This window comes from Narcine bancroftii, chromosome 1 (genome assembly GCF_036971445.1).
Source record: "Narcine bancroftii isolate sNarBan1 chromosome 1, sNarBan1.hap1, whole genome shotgun sequence".
Lineage (NCBI taxonomy): Eukaryota > Metazoa > Chordata > Chondrichthyes > Torpediniformes > Narcinidae > Narcine > Narcine bancroftii.
In genome coordinates, this window is record NC_091469.1 from 252,121,947 (window position 1) to 252,140,926 (window position 18,980).

The 18,980-nt window shown below is 48.6% G+C and overlaps 1 protein-coding gene across 1 annotated transcript; it reads right to left on the minus strand.

Moving 5' to 3' along the window:
- Positions 1 to 5,019: 5,019 nt before the first annotated feature.
- Positions 5,020 to 18,683, minus strand: LOC138751271 (protein FAM180A). Its single transcript, XM_069913358.1, has 3 exons — positions 18,240 to 18,683; positions 9,404 to 9,480; positions 5,020 to 6,886 (listed from the first exon to the last, which is right to left on the minus strand). Exons 1-3 carry the CDS (start codon positions 18,304 to 18,306, stop codon positions 6,551 to 6,553), a joined length of 480 nt encoding a protein of 159 aa, XP_069769459.1. The 5' UTR covers positions 18,307 to 18,683; the 3' UTR covers positions 5,020 to 6,550.
- Between the last annotated feature and the right edge of the window lie 297 nt (positions 18,684 to 18,980).

An 18,980-nucleotide genomic window follows, 5' to 3' on the forward strand; every position in this document is an offset into this window, starting at 1 on the left:
ATATTTTCTGCCCACTACTACTCTCTGCTTTCCATGTGCAGGCCAATGTTTAATCCATGCAGCCAAGGTTCCATCAATCCCATGCCTCATGACTTTCTGAACGAATCTCTCATGGGCGTCCTTGTCAAATGCCTCACTAAAATCCATATAGACGACATCTACCACTCTATCATCAATTTCTTTGTTACCTTCCTCAAAATCTCAATTAGGCTCGTGAGGCACGATCTTCCACTCACAAAGCCATGCTGACTATCTTTGAGAAGATTGTATTTTTTCCAAGTGCTCATAAACCCTGTCCTTAAGAATCCCCTCCAATATTCTGCATACCACTCATCGGTCTTTAATTCCTAGGATTCTCCCTATCAGCTTTTTTAAACAAGGGAACCACATTGGCCATTCTCCAATCCTTCAGCACTTCCCCTGTAGCCAAAGAGGACTCAAAGATCATAGCCAAAGGCCCAGCTATTTCTTCCCTCCCTTCTCACAGCAACCTGGGGCATATCAGTCTCTGGACATAATTCTTAATGTTTTTAAGAAGATCCAGTACTTTTTTCTTAATTTCAACATGGTCCAGCACATAAGCTTGTTCTATTCAACCTCATCTTGACCAAGGTCCTTTTCTCAAATGAACACTGAAGTATTCATTTAGAACCTCCCCAACCTCCTCCATGCACATGTTGCCTCTCTTATCCTTTAGCTGCACCACCTTCACTCTTGTCATCCTGTCTGTCCTTCACCTATGCATAGAACACCTTGGGTTCTCCTTAATCCTACTTGCCAAGGTTGTCTCAAGCTCTCCTAAATTCTAAGGCCATTCAAGCTCTCCCAAAATCTTTTCTTAAGTTCCTTCCTGGCTACCATATAATTTTCAAGAGTGCTTTCTGTTTTTTGCTCCGAAATCTAATGTATGCTTCCTTGGAGAGAATCTCCACCTCTGGGACTTTTGGGAAGATTGCCCAGAGCCCCCCACCCCCCCCACACCCCTGCTGGGGCCTTCCCCCAAGCTTCCTGGCCTGGGCTCCCCAATCATCGGTCCCCACGCCACTCAAACACCCCCAATCCCGGAACAGTTTCACATTCAGAGCCGGTTGGCCAGCCGTTGACCTCAACATCACCTATACACCGTTCATATAGGATCAGGGCTCATTCACCCTGCGCTGAACTCAGTCTTCCCTGCTTGTGATCACCTCTCACCCCCTTGCTTCCCGCTCTCTTTGGATGTCCTCTGCATCCAGTACTCTCTGGGGAAGCATATCCCCAAGCCCCCCCCCCCGATGCTTTGAGAGGTGTTTTGTCTGACCTGGCTCACGTAAAACAGCAAAGTCTAGAGATGCTGTCTAGTTCAGGAGAAACTCAGCAAAGTCTAGAGATGCTGTCTAGTTCAGGAGAAACTCAGCAGGTCACAGGAAGTAAAGTAAACGTTTCAGATCGGGACCACCCCTTAGTCACACTGCAGAACTCAGAACTGTGGATTTCTGCCTGGGGCTTTGCTATATCAAAATCAGGATTTATTGTCATGAACAAGTCATAAAATTCTGTGTTTTCTAGCAGCGTCACAGTGCAAACATTCAGATTATAACCATCTTACAACATTACTATATAAAATAACAATACTAGTGGACAAAAAGTAAGGCAGTGTCTACGGTTCATTGATTATTCAGGAATCTGATGGCAGTAGGGAAGAAGCTGTTCTTGTGCTGTCTTCAGGCTTCTTAACCTTTTCCCTGTTGGTAGCAGAGTGAAGAGGGCATGGCCTGGGTGGTGGGGGTGTTTGAGGATAGAGGCTTCTTTTTTAAGACACTGCCTCATGCAGATGTCCTCGGTGGAGTGAAGTCTGGTGCCTGTGATGTTGCAGGCCGAGTTAACAACCCTCTGGAGTTTATTCTTGTCCTGAGAGTTGGAGCCTTTATACAGGCAGTGATGTTACAAGCCAGAATGCTTTCCACGGTGCACCTGTAGAAGTCCATCGTATTGAATGGCGGTGCAGGCTCGATGGGCCATTTTTGGCCTACTCCTGTTCCTACTTCCTATGTTCCTATGTTCCTATGTTATGAGAGTCTTCATGACATACGGAATCTCCTCAGACACCTCACAAGGTATCACTGCATCGATGTAGGGGCTCCAGGACAGATTTGACTTTGCTCCAGACAAGAACATCTGCAGATGCTGGGATCAATTCTGTAACTTCCAATGGATGCTGTAGTGTGAGCCGTTTCTCCAGCGCCTTTGTGAGCTGCTCTGGTCATTCCCTGCTACCTAAGCCCTGGCCCGAAGGCGGCAGCAGTGGCTCTCTTCAGTGTGCGAACCTCAGAGCCCACATTTCAAGGGAACGGGAAAGCCCCATACCCCTCCTCGGATGATATTCTCCGAGACGCCACGGGGTTATTGGGTGGGGAAGGTTGGGCGGACTCTTGACTTGCTGTGAGCTCGCTGCATTTCGGATTTTGTGATTTGGGTTGCTTTAATGTGAAGAAATTTCACAGCCGTGTGGTTAAACAGAACATGGGCATACACTGGCGTAGAGTCCGCCACTGTTGTGTGGTGGTGGACTGAAGCAAGTTCACCTCTCCTGTTCATTTTTCTCCACCCCAGCCACCCCTTCTCCCACTGTGGTCTCCCCCTCCCGACGTTTCCCTACCTGTACCTTCTTCACCTCCCTCCCCCACCTTTCCCTATCGACCGATATCTCCCCCCCCCCCCCCGTACCTGTCTCTCTTTACCCATCTCTCTAGCCATTTCTCCTCCACACCCATCTCTATCCGTCTCTTCACCTCCCTCGTCCCTTTCCCAGCTCCTTCCCCCCCCCCCCCCCCCCCCACCTTGTTATGCGTGATATCTCCCCGTTTTGTTTCAAAGTCGCGATAAAGGGCCCCGGCTCGCAGCGCTGACATCTCTCCACGGACGCTGCCTGGCCCGCTGTGTTTTGGCTGATTTGCTTCACCCAAAAGATGCACCTTGCTTTTCCCGCAATTTCTGAATTGCTTTAGGCCGGAATCTCCCAAAGGTGCAACATGTTTGTCTACAAACGTCCGCCTCCATCTAGGATCTCAGCACCTCCGTCCCCCGGATCCTTCCCCGCCTTTGTGAAGCAGAGCCCCACTTGTCCGCTACCCTCGGCGGGCTCAGTCTGACCGGCCGTGTCCCCCCGACTGGCTCCTCTCACAACGCTGGACTCAAGTCACCCAGCCCGCCCGAAGCGTTAAATCCAGCTGCAGAATTGGGTCCTGGCAAAAAGCGTTTGGACGATCACTATCAAAAATGTTAAAATGTGCACGTTTGTTCTCTAGCCCAGCTTCTCTTGTTTTACTCAATTTAAAACAATGGTTCTATAATGGGCCAATTTCAGGTGGCCAATTGCCGCTTTGAGGCGAGCAACGTAACCCTTCTCCGAGAGGGATAATCAGCTCAGCGGCTTCCCCCAGCCACTTGAATGCAGCTGGCAGAAAGCGGATGTTAAAGGGTCAGGCTGCTGGTCACAGCTGACACTGGGCAGGAGCCGGAGTGTGCTCAGAACCGCATCCTGCCACCAACTTAAAGGGCCGCTTCTGCTTCTTCAGGCGCATGTTTAGCGTAGAAACAGCTGCAAAAGCTACCTTTCTCCATTTTCTGTTACCACCCGAACCCCATGTCCTTCATACCCACTCCCCCACGGGTTACCCACTCCCCCACGGGTTACCCACTCCCCCACGGGTTACCCACTCCCCCACGGGTTACCCACTCCCCCACGGGTTACCCACTCCCCCACGGGTTACCCACTCCCCCACGGGTAACGCCTCGCCCTCACACCCCTCCTCGCTTCTCAGTCCCCTGTCCCTCCCTCACCCATCACTCCTCTTCCTCACTCCCCCCTCCTCCTCCTTACTCCCCCCTCCTCCTCCTCCTCCTCCTCACTCCCCCCTCCTCCTCCTCCTCCTCCTCACTCCCCCCTCCTCCTCCTCCTCACTCCCCCCTCCTCCTCCTCCTCCTCCTCCTCCTCACTCCCCCCTCCTCCTCCTCCTCCTCCTCCTCACTCCCCCCTCCTCCTCCTCCTCACTCCCCCCTCCTCCTCCTCCTCACTCCCCCCTCCTCCTCCTCACTCCCCCCTCCTCCTCCTCCTCCTCCTCACTCCCCCCTCCTCCTCCTCCTCCTCACTCCCCCCATCCCTCCTCCTCCTCACTCCCCCCTCCTCACTCCCCTCCTCCTCCTCACTCCCCCCTCCTCCTCCTCACTCCCCCCTCCTCCTCCTCACTCCCCCCTCCTCCTCCTCACTCCCCCCCTCCTCCTCCTCACTCCCCCCTCCTCCTCCTCACTCCCCCCCTCCTCCTCCTCACTCCCCCCCTCCTCCTCCTCCTCCTCCTCACTCCCCCCTCCTCCTCCTCACTCCCCCCTCCTCCTCCTCACTCCCCCTCCTCCTCCTCACTCCCCCTCCTCCTCCTCCTCCCCCCCTCCTCTTCCCTCCCTCCCTCCCTCCTCCCTCCCTCCTCCCCCCTCCCTCCCTCCCCTCCCTCCCCCCCTCCCTCCCTCCCCTCCCTCCCCCCTCCCTCCCTCCCTCCCCCCCTCCCTCCCTCCCCCCCTCCCTTCCTCCCTCCCCCTCCTCCCTCCCCCCCTCCTCCCTCCCCTTCCTCCCTCCCCCCCTCCCCTTCCTCCCCTTCCTCCCTCCCTCCCCTTCCTCCCTCCCCCCCTTCCTCCCTCCCCCCCTCCCCTACCTTCCTCCCTCCCTCCCCCCCTCCCCTACCTTCCTCCCTCCCCCCCTCCCCTACCTTCCTCCCTCCCCCCTCCCCTACCTTCCTCCCTCCCCCTCCCCTACCTTCCTCCCTCCCCCCCCTCCCCTACCTTCCTCCCTCCCCCCCTCCCCTACCTTCCTCCCTCCCCTACCTGCCTCGCTCCTCTCACCCTCCACTCCCTTGCCTGCCCCCTTGTCACCTCTCTCTCCCCTCCTTTCCCCTCACTCCCTTCTTCACTCCTCACACCATTCCTCAGTGCTCTATCCCTCCCTCATTCCTTCTTTCCCTCATCTCTCACTTCCCTCATCTCTCACTTCCCTCATCACTCGACTCCCACGCCCCTCCAGCAGCCCCCTTTCTCACCAGGTGCTTTATATCAATGAGGAATGTGTAAATGACGCCGGAGGGCCCGGTCCGGTGAGACGGGATGTTGACGGGACCCGGAGAATGAGACGAGATGCCTTGCTTTAACAAGAAAGCACTTGTATTTAAAAGCCGATCCGTTCCTGACCTTGAATGGTTTACCTCAGGGAAGTTCTTCCCAAGTTGTTGATATAAAAGTCAGCAAATGTTTTACTGCGAGGCGAGAGGATTCAGATTGAATCCAGCCCCAGTTTGTTGGCATTAGGTGTGTGTAACAAATTTATGATCAGTGGAACAGCGGAGTTTCACCAACATGTTTATGTATTGGATACAACAATGGAAACAGCCTGTTGCCTGGCAACACACGGCCTGGTTTTGTGTTGAAGAATATTCCCAGGGAGAGACGAGCTCAGCGCCACCCCTTCCTGCAACAAAACGTTGGCCACATTGACAGCTCTGCAGAGGGAAGCAGGGAGGGGGCAGGCTGTGGCGAGAGAGCAAAGGGCTGTCATCAAGACAGCAGCCGGAGAGAGCCTGAGAAGCTCACAACAACCGCAGGAGTGAGCAAGGAGAGGTTGAGACTCTCAGCTTGCTGGACAGCATGTATGGAGGAGGGCAGTCTGTGATGAGGTCAATTTCTCACCATTGACACTGCCTGACCCATAGACCCTTCCTGCCACTGGTTGTTCACGCCGGAGATTTTCACTGACATGAGAAGTGCAGAGATGAGCTTGGGGTGACAATGGGAGGTGGGGGTACAGATCCCTACCCCATCTTCCGTCTCAGCCCGATGCCGGTGGAGCACTGAGAAACGGGAACACTCAGCAGGCCAGGTAGCGCCTGGGGGAAGAGAAGCGCTCACCATTTCGAGGCTGGGAGGGATGAGCTTTCATGGGGTGACGCTTATTTTTTCTCTCCTTTTGATGGGGCATTTGCCAAGACCTATGCACCCATCAGAACCATTCCCCACCACATCCCTCCCCATCTTCTCACCCAGTTTACAATCCCTCCTTCCCAGTTCCGATGAAAGGCCTCAGACCTGAAATGTTAACCGTTTCCCCCAGTGCAGGTGCCGCCTGACCTGCTGAGATTTCAGATCTCCATTGTTTGCGGTTCACTTGAAAATTTCCTTGCACCTGATTCCTTGACTGGGCTCAAATGTTCCCACGAATACTACCCCATCCGTCATTCAGCTCGTCTTGCAATGACCTGTTCCATCTTATTGGTTATTCTTTCCCGGCTCTGCACCCTGTCAAAGACCCGGCCCTCTCTTCCCCCTCTTCTCTGCGTCATGTTGACTACCACCTCTCCTCCAGTCCTGGATTTCGACCCACTAGTTAAGTGTGAACCCATTTCTCCCCCACAGCCCCAACTCAGCTTGCCAGGCAAGGGCTTCCAGTTTTTCGCGCCGCTCAAAATCCCTCTCCATGGCTGGGTCAGGTGCGGCACAGCGGCCAGGAAGGGGACCGGTGACCAAGGGGGGGCTAGCACTTGACCACCTGCTGGGACAGATCGTGGGTCAGGGCAGCCACCAGCTGACAGAAGACATGCCCCCAGACCTGCTGGCTCTGTGGGATGCTGCGCTGAGCGCGATGAGCAACGTAAACCGAAGCCAGCAGCAGTTGCTCAAAGGTATCCATTTCCAGCGTTTCCCCAGTCCCGGGCAGGTCGGCCAGTCTCCTCTTGATGGCGGAGGGAGTTTTCTGAACCTTCATCTCCATTATGCTGAGGAAGGCTTTCGCTGGGCGCAATGAAGATAACTCCTCATCTTTCAAAGTCACCGTGCTGTTCTTCCCGATTTCCAAGCCCCCAGACAGGAACTGAAAAGAGGACCAGACACAGATGGAAACACTTCCCCAACCTGTACAACCTTAGGGCGTAGTGGTCAGGGCATTGGTTAGTGCATTGGCTAGCGTTGCATTTAGCATTGCATTTAGAATGGTGGATAGTGCAGTGGTTAGCATATTTGTTAGCGTACTGTTATGCATGCAAGTTGATAGGATAGTTAAGAAGGCCTATGGGATGCTGGGCTTCATTGGTCGGGGGATTAAGTTCAAGAGTAGAGAGGGCATGTTGCAACTCTACAAATCTCTGGTGAGACCACTCTTAGAATATTGTGTTCAGTTCCTGTCACCTCATTATAGGGAAGATAGAGAAGCTCTGGAGAGGGTGCAGAGGAGATTTACAAGGACATTGCCTGGATTGGAAAATAAATCTTATGAGGCAAGGTTAGCAGAGCTGGGACTTTATACTCTTTGGAACTGAGAAGGATGAGAGGAAACTTAATAGAGATCTACAAGATTCTTAGAAGTATAGATAAGGCGGACAGCCAGCACCTTTTCCACTGGCAGGAATAGTAAACACTAGGGGACATCTCTACAAAATGGAGGATTTAGGGGCAACATCATGGGTAAGGTTTGTTTTTAACACAGAGAGTGGTGGGTGCCTGGAATGCATTGCCAGGGTGGTGGAAACTGAAAATTAGGGGCATTTGAGACTCTTAGACAGGCACCTGAATAAAAGAAAAATAGAGGGTCACAAGGTAGGAAGGGTTTAGGTTTTGTTTGGTAGGAATATTTAGGTCGGCACAACATCAAGGGCCAAAGGGCCTGTACTGTGCTGTAGTGTGGTGTGTGTGTGTGTGTGTGGGGGGGGGGGGAGGGGTGTGGGTGTGTGTGTGTGCTTTGGGTTTAGGGTTAGTTAATAAACTTGGGACCAACCTTGGAATGGAATGAAACCATTGGAATGGTTCTGATGGGTGCACAGGTATTGAATCTGATCAGTGGAGAAATTAGATTAAAGGGTTTTCTAGTAAATAAACGAAAACAATGACATAAAGAAATACATTCTAACTTCTCAGCAAATGCTGTGAGGAAAAAAGTTCCAAGTAGTTCTATATCTAACTGAGGAAGTACAGCTGGTATTGAATTTAAAGGAGAGTTTTATAATATTGCCAAGAACCGTGCTAAGCTCAGAATCAAGAACATGTATTGAAGAATAAGAAAACACTTCAGTTATTAAAGAAACAGTCTGTATGTCTTCAGTGCGGAGCGCCAAGAAAGTGGAGCACAACCAGGAATGTACAGATTGCAAGGAGCAAAATTATTATTGCTGGGTCAAGGGATGCCTTTGGAAGGAATTGGGACTGAGAGTTGCAGGATGTAACAGGTGGTGTCCCAGGGACAGCAGCACATGTACCGATATTAGTGGTGATGATCTGAAGCAACCCAAAGATGTGTGGATGGTAGGAAATGTAGCACTCCTCTGTTCTGGAGGGGGGATATTGACCAAGTTGAGGAGGGGAAGCTCAGGCGCTGAGTCTGCTGTGGCCTGTTGGGAATATGCTGGTCCCCACTCATGAAGAGGGAGCAGGGACATGAGAATGTTAGCAGCTTGACTTCACAAGAGCAGAATTCTTTTGACTCATGGAGGAGAAATCTTTCAGTTGAAGGAACCAGTGGGCTATGTATATTGTCGAAAAGGTATCAGCCAAACGTTACTGTGGCGGAGGAAGTTGGGGAGAGGAGCCTGAAATGCATGGAGGATGAGTTGGAAAAGGAGAGCCAGTACAGTGTATGTGAGGGTCATTTCAATGGTGAACAGAATGGTGCTGGTGGGTGCCGCAGAGATCGGTGATCGGCTCAAGGAAAGGACAGTGTGTCCTAGGTGATGGGCGACTAATCTGTGAGAAGTCGCAGGGTGTGCCTGGATAGGTCATCCCAAACACTAAGATCAAAGAGTGTGACCATCTGCAAGTGTGACTATGGATTTAAACTGTTGACAGTGTGACTGTCCATGATTATGTGACTGTCTGATGATTGTTAAGAGCATGTGACTTATAAGAGTGTGTGACCACAGAGAGTGGTTTATTGGAGAGTGTTTGGGACCGTTGAGTGACCATAGAGTGTGTGACGGTAGAGAATGGTTTATCGTAGAGTGTGTGGAGTACGTGTGACCGCAGAGAGTGGGGGCTGACCATTAAGTGTATGACTGCCAAAAGTGCAGTATTCCACATAGAGCAGTATACAAACGTGCTGGAGAAGCTCAGCAGGTCAGGCAGCATTCAGAGGGGGTATGTGATAATCGATATTTTGGCCTGAGCCTCTCCTGACCTGCTGAGTTTTTATGGTACCTTTCTGTATGGCACTCAACTCGAGCATCTGCAGGCTTTCTTATTTAACAGTATTCCACATAGAGTGGCTGTATATTGCTGTAATTTCTGCAGGTTGTACACTGGCATGTTGGACATACACTGCATGGTTCCTGTTTGTCTGCTGCAACATACTGGCTGTGTCTGTGTACTGGTGACATTGTTTGTAGAAGGGGAAGAACCATACCTCATACATCAGGAAGGTATCTGCAACATTCTGAAGAAAAATACTTCTTTGTTCTTTGTGCTGTGTCCAAACAGAGCCTGAAATCAAACACAGGCAGTTCTTGCAAGGCACATTAGGAGTTTTTGTTTACAGGGTCCTGTGCACAACTGTTGTTCCAACGTCCAAAGTATTTCCCTGCTGAGTAATCTGCATGACTGGAGTTGGATTCCTTTGGAGGTGCCAGAGCCAATGGGACTATGTCTCATGTTGTAGGGAAACGGTCCCTTCGGCGCACCACATCCATGCCCCCAAGTCTTCTGCCACCCTCCCACCCATAACTGACAGTGGCCAATTCACTTACCAGCTGCAGAAGGGGGAATAGAGTCAGAGCCACACAGTGTGAAAACAGGCCCTTTGGCCCAACTTGCCCAAAACTTGAACTTGACGGGTGACCTTGTTCTTCTCCCGTGTGGCTGCTTGGATAAAGTCTTTGCTGGTCTCATCCAAACAGGAGAGCAGGAAGTGAGAGAGAGGAGTAACGGCGTGAGGACTCCATCCTGACTTCAATGATTCAGGTTGAACGGACAGAATCAGAATCCGGATGAAACAGTGATAGACGTTAAGACAGACTCCTGCACAGTACAGTGGAGGGACAAACTTGTGGAACTGTTGCAGGATTGTGTCGTCTGTGCAGTTGGACATGTGAGCTACAGAGGAAGCTGAGTAATGAGAAGAAAGTGTATTCCATATTGGTTCTGCAACAAAGACAGCATCAAACAAGCTGAGGTCTCTCTCTAGCTCACTCAGCAAGTCCAAATTCAACAAGTTGAAGCCTAATTGCCACTGCAGCTTAGGAAAAGGCGGGATCTACCTGGTGGGAGGATGGCATTGCTGTGGCAGCACGACATTGGGCTCCCAAGTGCATGTCTGCTGTAACAATTCACTTAAGTGCAAAAGAATCAATGGCAAGTTCAATGAACCAAGCAGCGTGAAGTGTGTGGGAACGAATAGCTGGCAGGAGGTGCAAAATGTACAGGGTTCTGGATAGGTTTGCCCCATTGAGACAGGGAAAAGATGGGAGGAAAATGGAACCGTGATTGACAAAACAGGTGAGGCTATCAGCTAAGAGGACGAAGGAAGCATACAGTAGAGTTAAGAAGCAGAAAACAGGAAGTGCTCATGAGAATTGCATGGTAGCCAGGAAGGAGCTTAAGAAAGAATTTTGGAGAGCTTGAAAGGGGTCACGAGAAGACCTTGGCAAGTAGGATTAAGGAGAACCCCAAGGCTTTCTATATGTTTGTGAATATCAGACGGATGATGAGAATTAAGGATAAAGGAGGAGGTTGGGGAGGATATAAATGAATACTTTGTTCAATCAGGCTTGTTCTATTCAACGATGTTGAGATTAAGGAAGAAGTAGTGTTGGATCTTCTTAAAACATTAAATTTGATGTCCCCAGGGCCAGATGTGATGTACGCCAGGTTGCTGTGGGAAGGGAGGGAAGAGATAGCTGGGGCATAGCTGTGATCTTTGCATCCTCCTTGGCCACAGGGGAGGTGCCAGAAGATGTAGAATAGCAAATGTGGTTCCCTTGTTTAAAAAGGTAATAGGGAGAATCCTGGGAATTATAGACCATTGGGTCTATAACAACCTTGCACTCAATGTCACCAAAACTAAGGAGTTGATTGTTGACTTCAGGAAAGGAAAGCCAGAGGTTTACAATGCAGTGATCACTGGATCAGAGGTGGAGAGGGTGAGCAAATTTAGGCTCTTGGGAGTCACTACCTCATAGGATCTTTCCTGGACCCAACACACTATTGGCATCGTGAAGAAATCATGTCAGTGCCTCCATTTCCTCAGGAGTTTGTGGAGGTTTGGTATGACATCAGAAACTCTGGCAAATTTCTACAGAGGTGTGGTGGAAAGTGTGCTGACCAGTTGCATCATAGTCTGGTATGAGAGCACCAAAATCCTTATGTGTAAAGCCCTCCAAAAGGTAGTGGACACAGCCCAGGCAAAACCCTGCCCAGTGTTGAGTCATCTACAGGGAATGCTGCCATCAGTGAGCAGCAGCAATCATCAAGGATCCACACCACCCAGCACACACCTTGTTCTCACTGCTGCCATCAGGAAAGAGGTATAGGTCCCACAAGACTCACACCACCAGGTTCAGGAACAGCTGCTACCCCTCCACCACAGGACTCCACAACAACAAATTCAATCAGAGACTCATTTAAGGCCTTTTACTTGTGCACTTCTCTGATTTTCTTTTGTTCTTTCTGTATGGCACAGTCAGTTTGTTTACGTTTGTTATCTAGTCACATTCTTTGTTTACATGTTTACACTATGTACAGTTTATTTTTTGCACTACAAGTTAATGGTAATTCTGCTGCGCCCACAGGGAAAGGAATGTGCTGTCATGTATGTACTCGGACAAGAAATCTGAAATCTGTGTTACATCAGTGGTGTCCAAACTATTGGAAAGGATTATTAAGGATAGGATTTATAGGGATTTGGAGAAGTACAGTCTAATCAAGGATAGTCAGCATGGAAGGTTGTGCCTCACAAGCCTAATTGAGTTTTTTAAGGAGGTAACAAAAGAAACTGATGAAAGTAGACCAGTGGATGCAGTCTATATGGATTTTAGTAAGGTATCTGACAAGGTCCCCCCATGGGAAACTCATTCAGAAACTCATGAGGCATGGGGTCCTTGACTGTGTGGATTAAAAATTAGCTTGCACATGGAAAGCAGAGAGTAGTGGTGGAGGAAAAGTATTCTGCCTGGAGGTCAGCGACTCGTGGTGCTCCATAGGGATCTGTTTTGAGACCCCTATTCTTTGTGTTCTTTATCAATGACCTAGATGAAGAAGCAGAAGGATGGGTCAGTAAATTTGTGGATAATACCGAGATTGGAGGAGTTGTGGATGGTGCTGAAGGTTGTCGTAGGTTACAAAAGGATATAGACAGGACACACAGTTGGGTGGAAAAATGGCAGATCGAGTTCAATCTGGATAAATGTGAGGTGATGTATTTTGGAAGGTCAAACCAGAAGGCTGAGTACAGGGTTGATGATTGGGTACTTAGCAGTGAAGGAACAGGGGGACTTTGGGGTCCAAGTCCATACATCTCTCAAGGTCACTGTGCAGGTTGATAGAATAGTTAAGAAGGCTTATGGGATACTGATCTTCATTAGTCAGGGGATTGGGTTCAAGAGTCAAGAGGTCATGTTGCAACTCTACAAATCTCTGGTGAGACCGAGAGTATTGTGTTCAGTTTTAATCACCTCATTATAGGAAGGATGTGGAAGCTACGGAGAGTGTGCAGAGGAGAATTACCAGGATGTTGCCTGGATTGGGAAACTAGTCTTATGAGGCAAGTTTAGCAGAGCTGGGACTTTTCTCTTTGGAGCAAAGAAGGATGATTGGAAGTCTACAAGATTATGGGAGGCATCGATATGTTGGATGGCCAGCGCCTGTTTCCCTGGGTGGGAGTAGCAAACACCAGAGGACATGTGTACAAAGTGAAGGGAGGGAAGTTTAGGGTGGGTGCCTGGAATGCCTTGCCAGGGATGATGGTAGAGGCTGAAACATTGGGGGCATTTAAGAGACTCTTAGACAGACACATGGATGAAAGAAAAATAGAGGGTTATGAGTTAGGAAGGGTTTAGATATTTTTTGATTTTGTTTGGTAGGAATATGCAGCCTACCTAAGAATCTTTTGAATGTCCCTATAGTACCAGCCTCAATAACCACCATCGCCAATGCATTCGAGACCCCCACCATCCTCTGTGTAAAAATAATTTATCTTTGAGATCTGCCCTAAACTTTCATTGACTCAGCTTAAACAGGATGTCCTCTGGTATTTGCTATTGTCTCCACAGGAAAAAAGGTGCTCTCTCTAATTAACGGAAGTGGATACTGTATGCAGTAATTAATAGATATGAAAGAACACAGTCAGGAAACAATACACTTGTACACTAATGTCATTAATATGTGTAGGGAAAATGATGTCAGTATATTTTAATTGTTTAAAATTTTAATGATCCAGTTTAGTAACAGTCCCTTCCAGCCCACGAAACTCAAGCTTCCCAATTAATTGACTAAGCTCGAATGATTTTGGAACATGGGAGGACACCAGAGCACCTAGGTAAAACCTATGCAGGTCACAGGGAGAACGTGCAAACTCCTCACAGATAGCGCCTGATTCGATCCCGAGTCACTGGTGCTGCAGTAGCATTGTGCTAACCACATATGGGCAAATTGTAGTAATTAGTGACAGAATATAGTCATTAGTTTAAGCCTGAATATCACATCAGCTTTACATCAGTTAAATTGTTAATTGTAACTCAATGAGTGGAGTATGAGGGTTAAAAACACATCTTTGTTTAATATAACTATTAGGCAGGGTTTAAACTAAGTTGGCAGTGTGAGGGGTGGGTGGGGGGGGGGATGGAAATGGAACCAGGGTGTTAGGGTCGAGAAAGAGTAAAATGGAAAAAAGTTGAAGTCTGTGTAGCATAGAAGACAAAGGACAGGCAGGTGAAAAGACGGGATAATTTGCTGTACAATAGAAATACAGCGAAACCAGTAACAGATACTGGTCTAAGGGCACTGTACTTAAATGCACAGAGCATTAGGAATAACAAAGAAGACCTTGTGGTACAGCTACAGATTGACAGATATGACATTGTGGCCATCACCGAGACATGGCTTAATGATGGATGTGATTGGGAGCTGAATGTCCAAGGGTACACGGTGTATAGGAAGGGTAAGCCAGTAGGTAGAGGGGGTGGGGTGGGGTGGGGTGGCTCTGATGGGAAGCAATGATATTAAATCACTAGAAAGAAGGGACATAGGATCAGAAATGGTAGAATCCTTATGGGTTGAGTTAAGAAATTGTAAGGGTAAAAGGACCCCATTAGCAGTTATATACAGGCCCCCCAAACAGCAGCCGGGAAATGGACTACGAGTTACAGCTGGAGATAGAAAAAGCACGTCAGAAGGAAAATGTCAAAAATAACATGAAAGGGGATTGAGAAGATCAGGAAGGTTCTGGATCTCAGGAGAGAGAGTTTGCAGAATGCCTGCAGGATGGCTTTTTTGGAACAACTTGTCGATAAGCCCACCAACCCTCTAACTCCCTCAACTACCTGGACTGCACATCCTCACACCCTAACTCCTGCAAGGACTCCATCCTCTTCTCTCAATTTTTCCATCTCTGCCTCATCTGCTTCCAAGATGAGTCCTTTCAGTCCAGAGCCTTTGAAATGACTGCCTGCTATCACAAAAGTGGGGTCCCCTCCAACACTACCAACAGTCCTCACCTACATCTCCTCCATTCCCCACTCATCTGCTCTAGCCCCCCCCCCCCCCACCAGAATCTCCCTCATCCTCACCTACCAGCTTCCACATCCAACACATTATCTGGAGGAATTTCCAGAACTTACTACAGGACCCCACCACCAAACACATTTTTCCATCTCCTCCCCTCTCAGCCTTACATAGGAGACTATTTCCTCCGTGACTCCCTTGTCCACACTTCTCTCTGCACCCATCGTCACCCCCAACCCCCACCTTCCACTGTGGTTGTATGAGGTGCAATACCTGCACTCTCATCTCGGTCCAAGGTCCCAAACAGACCTTTCAGGTAAAGCAACACTTCACCTGTACCTTCAAAGAACTCATTTACTGCATCCGGTGAACCCTCTGTGGCCTCTACATCGGAGAGACCTCACACCTTGATGAAGGGCTCAATCCCGAAACGTTGGTGATGTATCTTCACCTTTGTTACATAGAGGCACTGTTTGACCTGCTGAGTTTCTCCAGCATTTGTGTGTTTTTTCACTTAACCATAGTGTTTTACCTGTAATTAGGGAATTAAAGGTAATGGAGTCCTTGGTCAGTTGTGATCATAACATGATCGAGTTCAGTTTCAAAATTGTAAAGGAAATGCTGATATCAGGTGTGTCAATACTTCAGTGGATCAAAGGGAATTACAGGGTTCGAGAGAGGAATTGGCCCAAGTTGACTGGAAAAGTAAGCTGGGTGGGGGACGGCAGAGCAGAATTGGATGATATTTCTACAAGAAATAAATAAAGTGCAGGATAGATATATTCCAAGAAAAAGGAAAATTATGAATGGAAAAATGGCACAAATGTGGCTTCAAGAGAGGTTAAGGCTAAAATAACAGCAAAAGGGAGGGCAGACAAGGAAAGAAAATTAGTGGGAAAAAAATGGGGAAACTTTTAAAAACACAGTAAGAGACAAAAAAAGTCATTAGGAAAGTAAAGATGAATTGTGAAAGGAAGTTGGCAAATAACATACAAAAAGATAGTTTTTAAAAAATATATGAAGAGTAAAAGAGAGATACGGGTAGATATTGGGCCGATTGAAAATGGTGCTGGAGAAATTATAATGGGTAACAGAGATGGCAGAGGAACTAAATGAGTATTTTGCATCACAGAGGAAGACAAAAGCAATATACCTGATAGAGGTCTTGGGGAATAGAATTAAGTACAGTCAGGATTACTAGAGAGTTATGCTTAATAAGTCACCGGGACCGGATGAGGTGACCCACGGGTTCTGAAGGAGGTGGCCTTGGAGATTGTGGAGGCATTGGAAATGATTTTCCAAGAATCAATAGACTCTGGCATGGTTCCAGAGGTCTGGAAGGTCGCAAATATCGTTCCACAGTTTAAGAAAGGAGGGAGGCAGAAAAAAGGAAATTATAGGCCTATTAAAGTTATTGGAGTCGATTCTCAAGGACGAGGTTATGAAATACCTCGAGGTGCGTGGCATGATATGTCCAAGCCAGCATGAGTTCATGAAGGGAAGATCCTGGCTGACCAACCTATTGGAATTTTTTGAGGAAATCTCAGGTAGGGTGGACAAGGGAGAGGCTGTGGAGGTTGTGGATTTGGATTTTCAAAAGACCTTCGATAAGGTGCCGCATAAGAGGCTGTTTAATAAGATGAGAGCCCATGGAATTACAGGAAAGATTTTAGATTGGGTGGAGCATTGGCTGATAGGCAGAAAACAAAGGGTGGGAATAAAGGTGGATGGCCAGTTACTCATGGTATTCTACAGGGGTCGGTGTTGGGGCCGTTGCTTTTTACAATGTATATCGATGATTTAGATTATAGATTGAATGGTTTTGAGGTGAAGTTGGCAGATGACACCAAGATAGGTGGTGGAGTAGGAAGTGTTGAAGAAACTGAAAGGTTGCAGAGAGACTTGGACAGTTTAGGAGAGGGGGCAAATAAATGGCAGATGAGATACAATGGTGAGAAATGTACAGTTGGACATTTTGGAAGAGGAAATAAACAGGCAGATTATTATTTGGATGGGGATAAAATTCAAAAATTGGAAGTGCAAAGGGACTTGGGGGTCCTCGTGCAGGAAAACCTAAAGGTTAACCACCAAGTGGGATTGGCAGTGAAGAAAGTGAATGCTATGTTGGTATTAATTTCAAGGGGAATAGTGTATAAGAGTAAAGAAGTGTTGATGAGGCTCCATGTGGCACTGGTGAGACCTCATTTGGAGAACTGTGTGTAGTTTTGGGCCCTTAGCTTAGAAGAGATGTAATAATGTTGGAGAGAGTCCAGAGAAGATTTACCAGGATGATTCGTGAAAAGCGAAGGCGAACATATGAGGAGCATCTATCTGCTCTTGGACTGTATTCGTTGGAGTATAGAAGAATGAGAGGGGATCTAATAGAAACATTTCAAATGCTGAAAGGATTGGACAGAGTAGATGTGAATAAGATGTTTCCCTTGCTGGGTGAATCCAGAACAAGAGGGCACAGTCTTAGAATTAGAAGGAGAGATGAGGAGAAATTTAAAGCAGAGATGAGGAGAAATTTAAAGTGAGGCTGTCAGCTCATCGTGCTCAAACAGGGCAGGCTCGCTAACTGAGGAAAATGAGCAGGACAGCATTCTGATTCAAGAGGCCCGTTAGGCCTTGAAGGCTGCAGACTGGAAAGGTGTGACCTGATAAAATGAATTTGTTTGTAGAAACAGTGAGAATGGTTCTGTTAACAATGCAAGGCACATCTTTCACTAAGAATTTGTTAGTTTTAAGAGCTTCAGCCAATAAAATGTGTAGATAAGGAAAGCAGGTGCTGGCGCTTTGATTACACAAGTGTGAAGCAGGGAGAAAGTTCTCCTTGGACTGGAATGGTGGTCAATGCCAGGAATGCTCGAAGCTGGTTGTCCCTGATGAGCTGAAGGGTGTGTGACTTGCTGTCTGTTGAGTGTTTCATTCTATCTCCGACTGGCTGTTTTGTTAATCTTTCTTCTTACTTTCTCCATTTGTTTCTGCATTCTTTCTTGTTACTTCCCACATATGTTCTGATCCTCTCTCTGATTACCCTCTGCAAATGTCAATCTTTTTATTCCTTGCAACACTCTGATAAAATACCCTGTTATACCCTAAAGTGTTCTTTCTCCCCCATTGATCCAAATCCTTGAAAACCTGTTCATTTAATCCCGTAGATGTTGAACCTCCTCTGGGGATTCTGACCCAGATACATCCAATTTTCACTCACTGAAGAATTTAAATTCTCTGCATTAAATCAATCTGCAAATTAAGCTTGTGTCTCTGTGTGGTGAAGGTTACACTGATGGGTCAATAAACACATCTGTTTGCCCCCGTCAATAACCCCAGTATTGTGCAGCTCCACACTCAGTCTCTCTCTCTCTCTCTCTCTCCCCCCAGTGCCATGGGAGCTACTGAACAGACGGAGGGTAGCAGTGCCACCACCCCACTCTCGAGGACGCCCGGAACAGGCAATAAATGCCAGCATAGCTGGTGATGCCTGCATCGCACGGAAGGTTATAGAGCAGTTGCAGGGAGCTCACCCACGTGGCTGGTCTGGCAGCTCAGGATGACCAGGAGACAGATGACCAACGAGCCTCGCTGCCGCATCCTCTGAGAACCCTGCAACCTTTGCTGCTCTCCGAGCCCTCTCCGTCCTCTTCTGTCGGCGCTCGCTGACACTCCAGCACATTCCTTGACTGGGATTCACAGCTGGGATTTGACAAGGATTGGGAGGATGCTACGCCTCTCTCAGTTCTGCTGCCAGCATCGAGTCCTCCATACCTTTGGCAACAGCACAGTAACAGTTGGACAGGGATGTGCTGTGGTGCAAGGAACAATGCGATTGGAACGCCCTTTTACATCCCAGTGGAAGAGCTCCAAGGAGTCGTCGCACGGCAGTGAAGCAGGAGTCCTGCAGACTATTAACCACCCACGTTATTCTCCACACCCCACCCACAGACCCACAGCCCCCAGACCACCATTCACTCCCCTTCCCCACACACTCACCTCTCCTCTCTTCCCCTAGACACCTCACACTCCTCCCAGACCACAACCTCCAGACCCCCTCACACTCCCCTCCCCCACACACTCACCTCTCCTCCCCAGACCCCCCCACACACTCCTCTTCCCAGACCTCCCTCATATCCCCTCTGCAGACCCACCGCCCCCAGAGCCCCCATTCACTCCCCTCCCCCACAGACTCATCTCTCCTCCCCAGACCATCCTCACACTCCACTCTCCAGACCCCTCACACTCCCATTCCCCAGACCCACAACCTACAG

Bases quoted from the DNA above. Each gene is read 5' to 3' on its own strand.
- LOC138751271 (XM_069913358.1), bottom strand. From the start codon at position 18,306: ATGCGGCAGCGAGGCTCGTTGGTCATCTGTCTCCTGGTCATCCTGAGC. The intron at 9,481-18,239 runs GTGAGCTCCCTG...GTTTGATTTCAG, and splicing joins CTGCCAGACCAGCCACGTGG to GCTCTGTTTGGACACAGCAC. The intron at 6,887-9,403 runs GTATGGTTCTTC...TCCTCTTTTCAG, and splicing joins ATACCTTCCTGATGTATGAG to TTCCTGTCTGGGGGCTTGGA.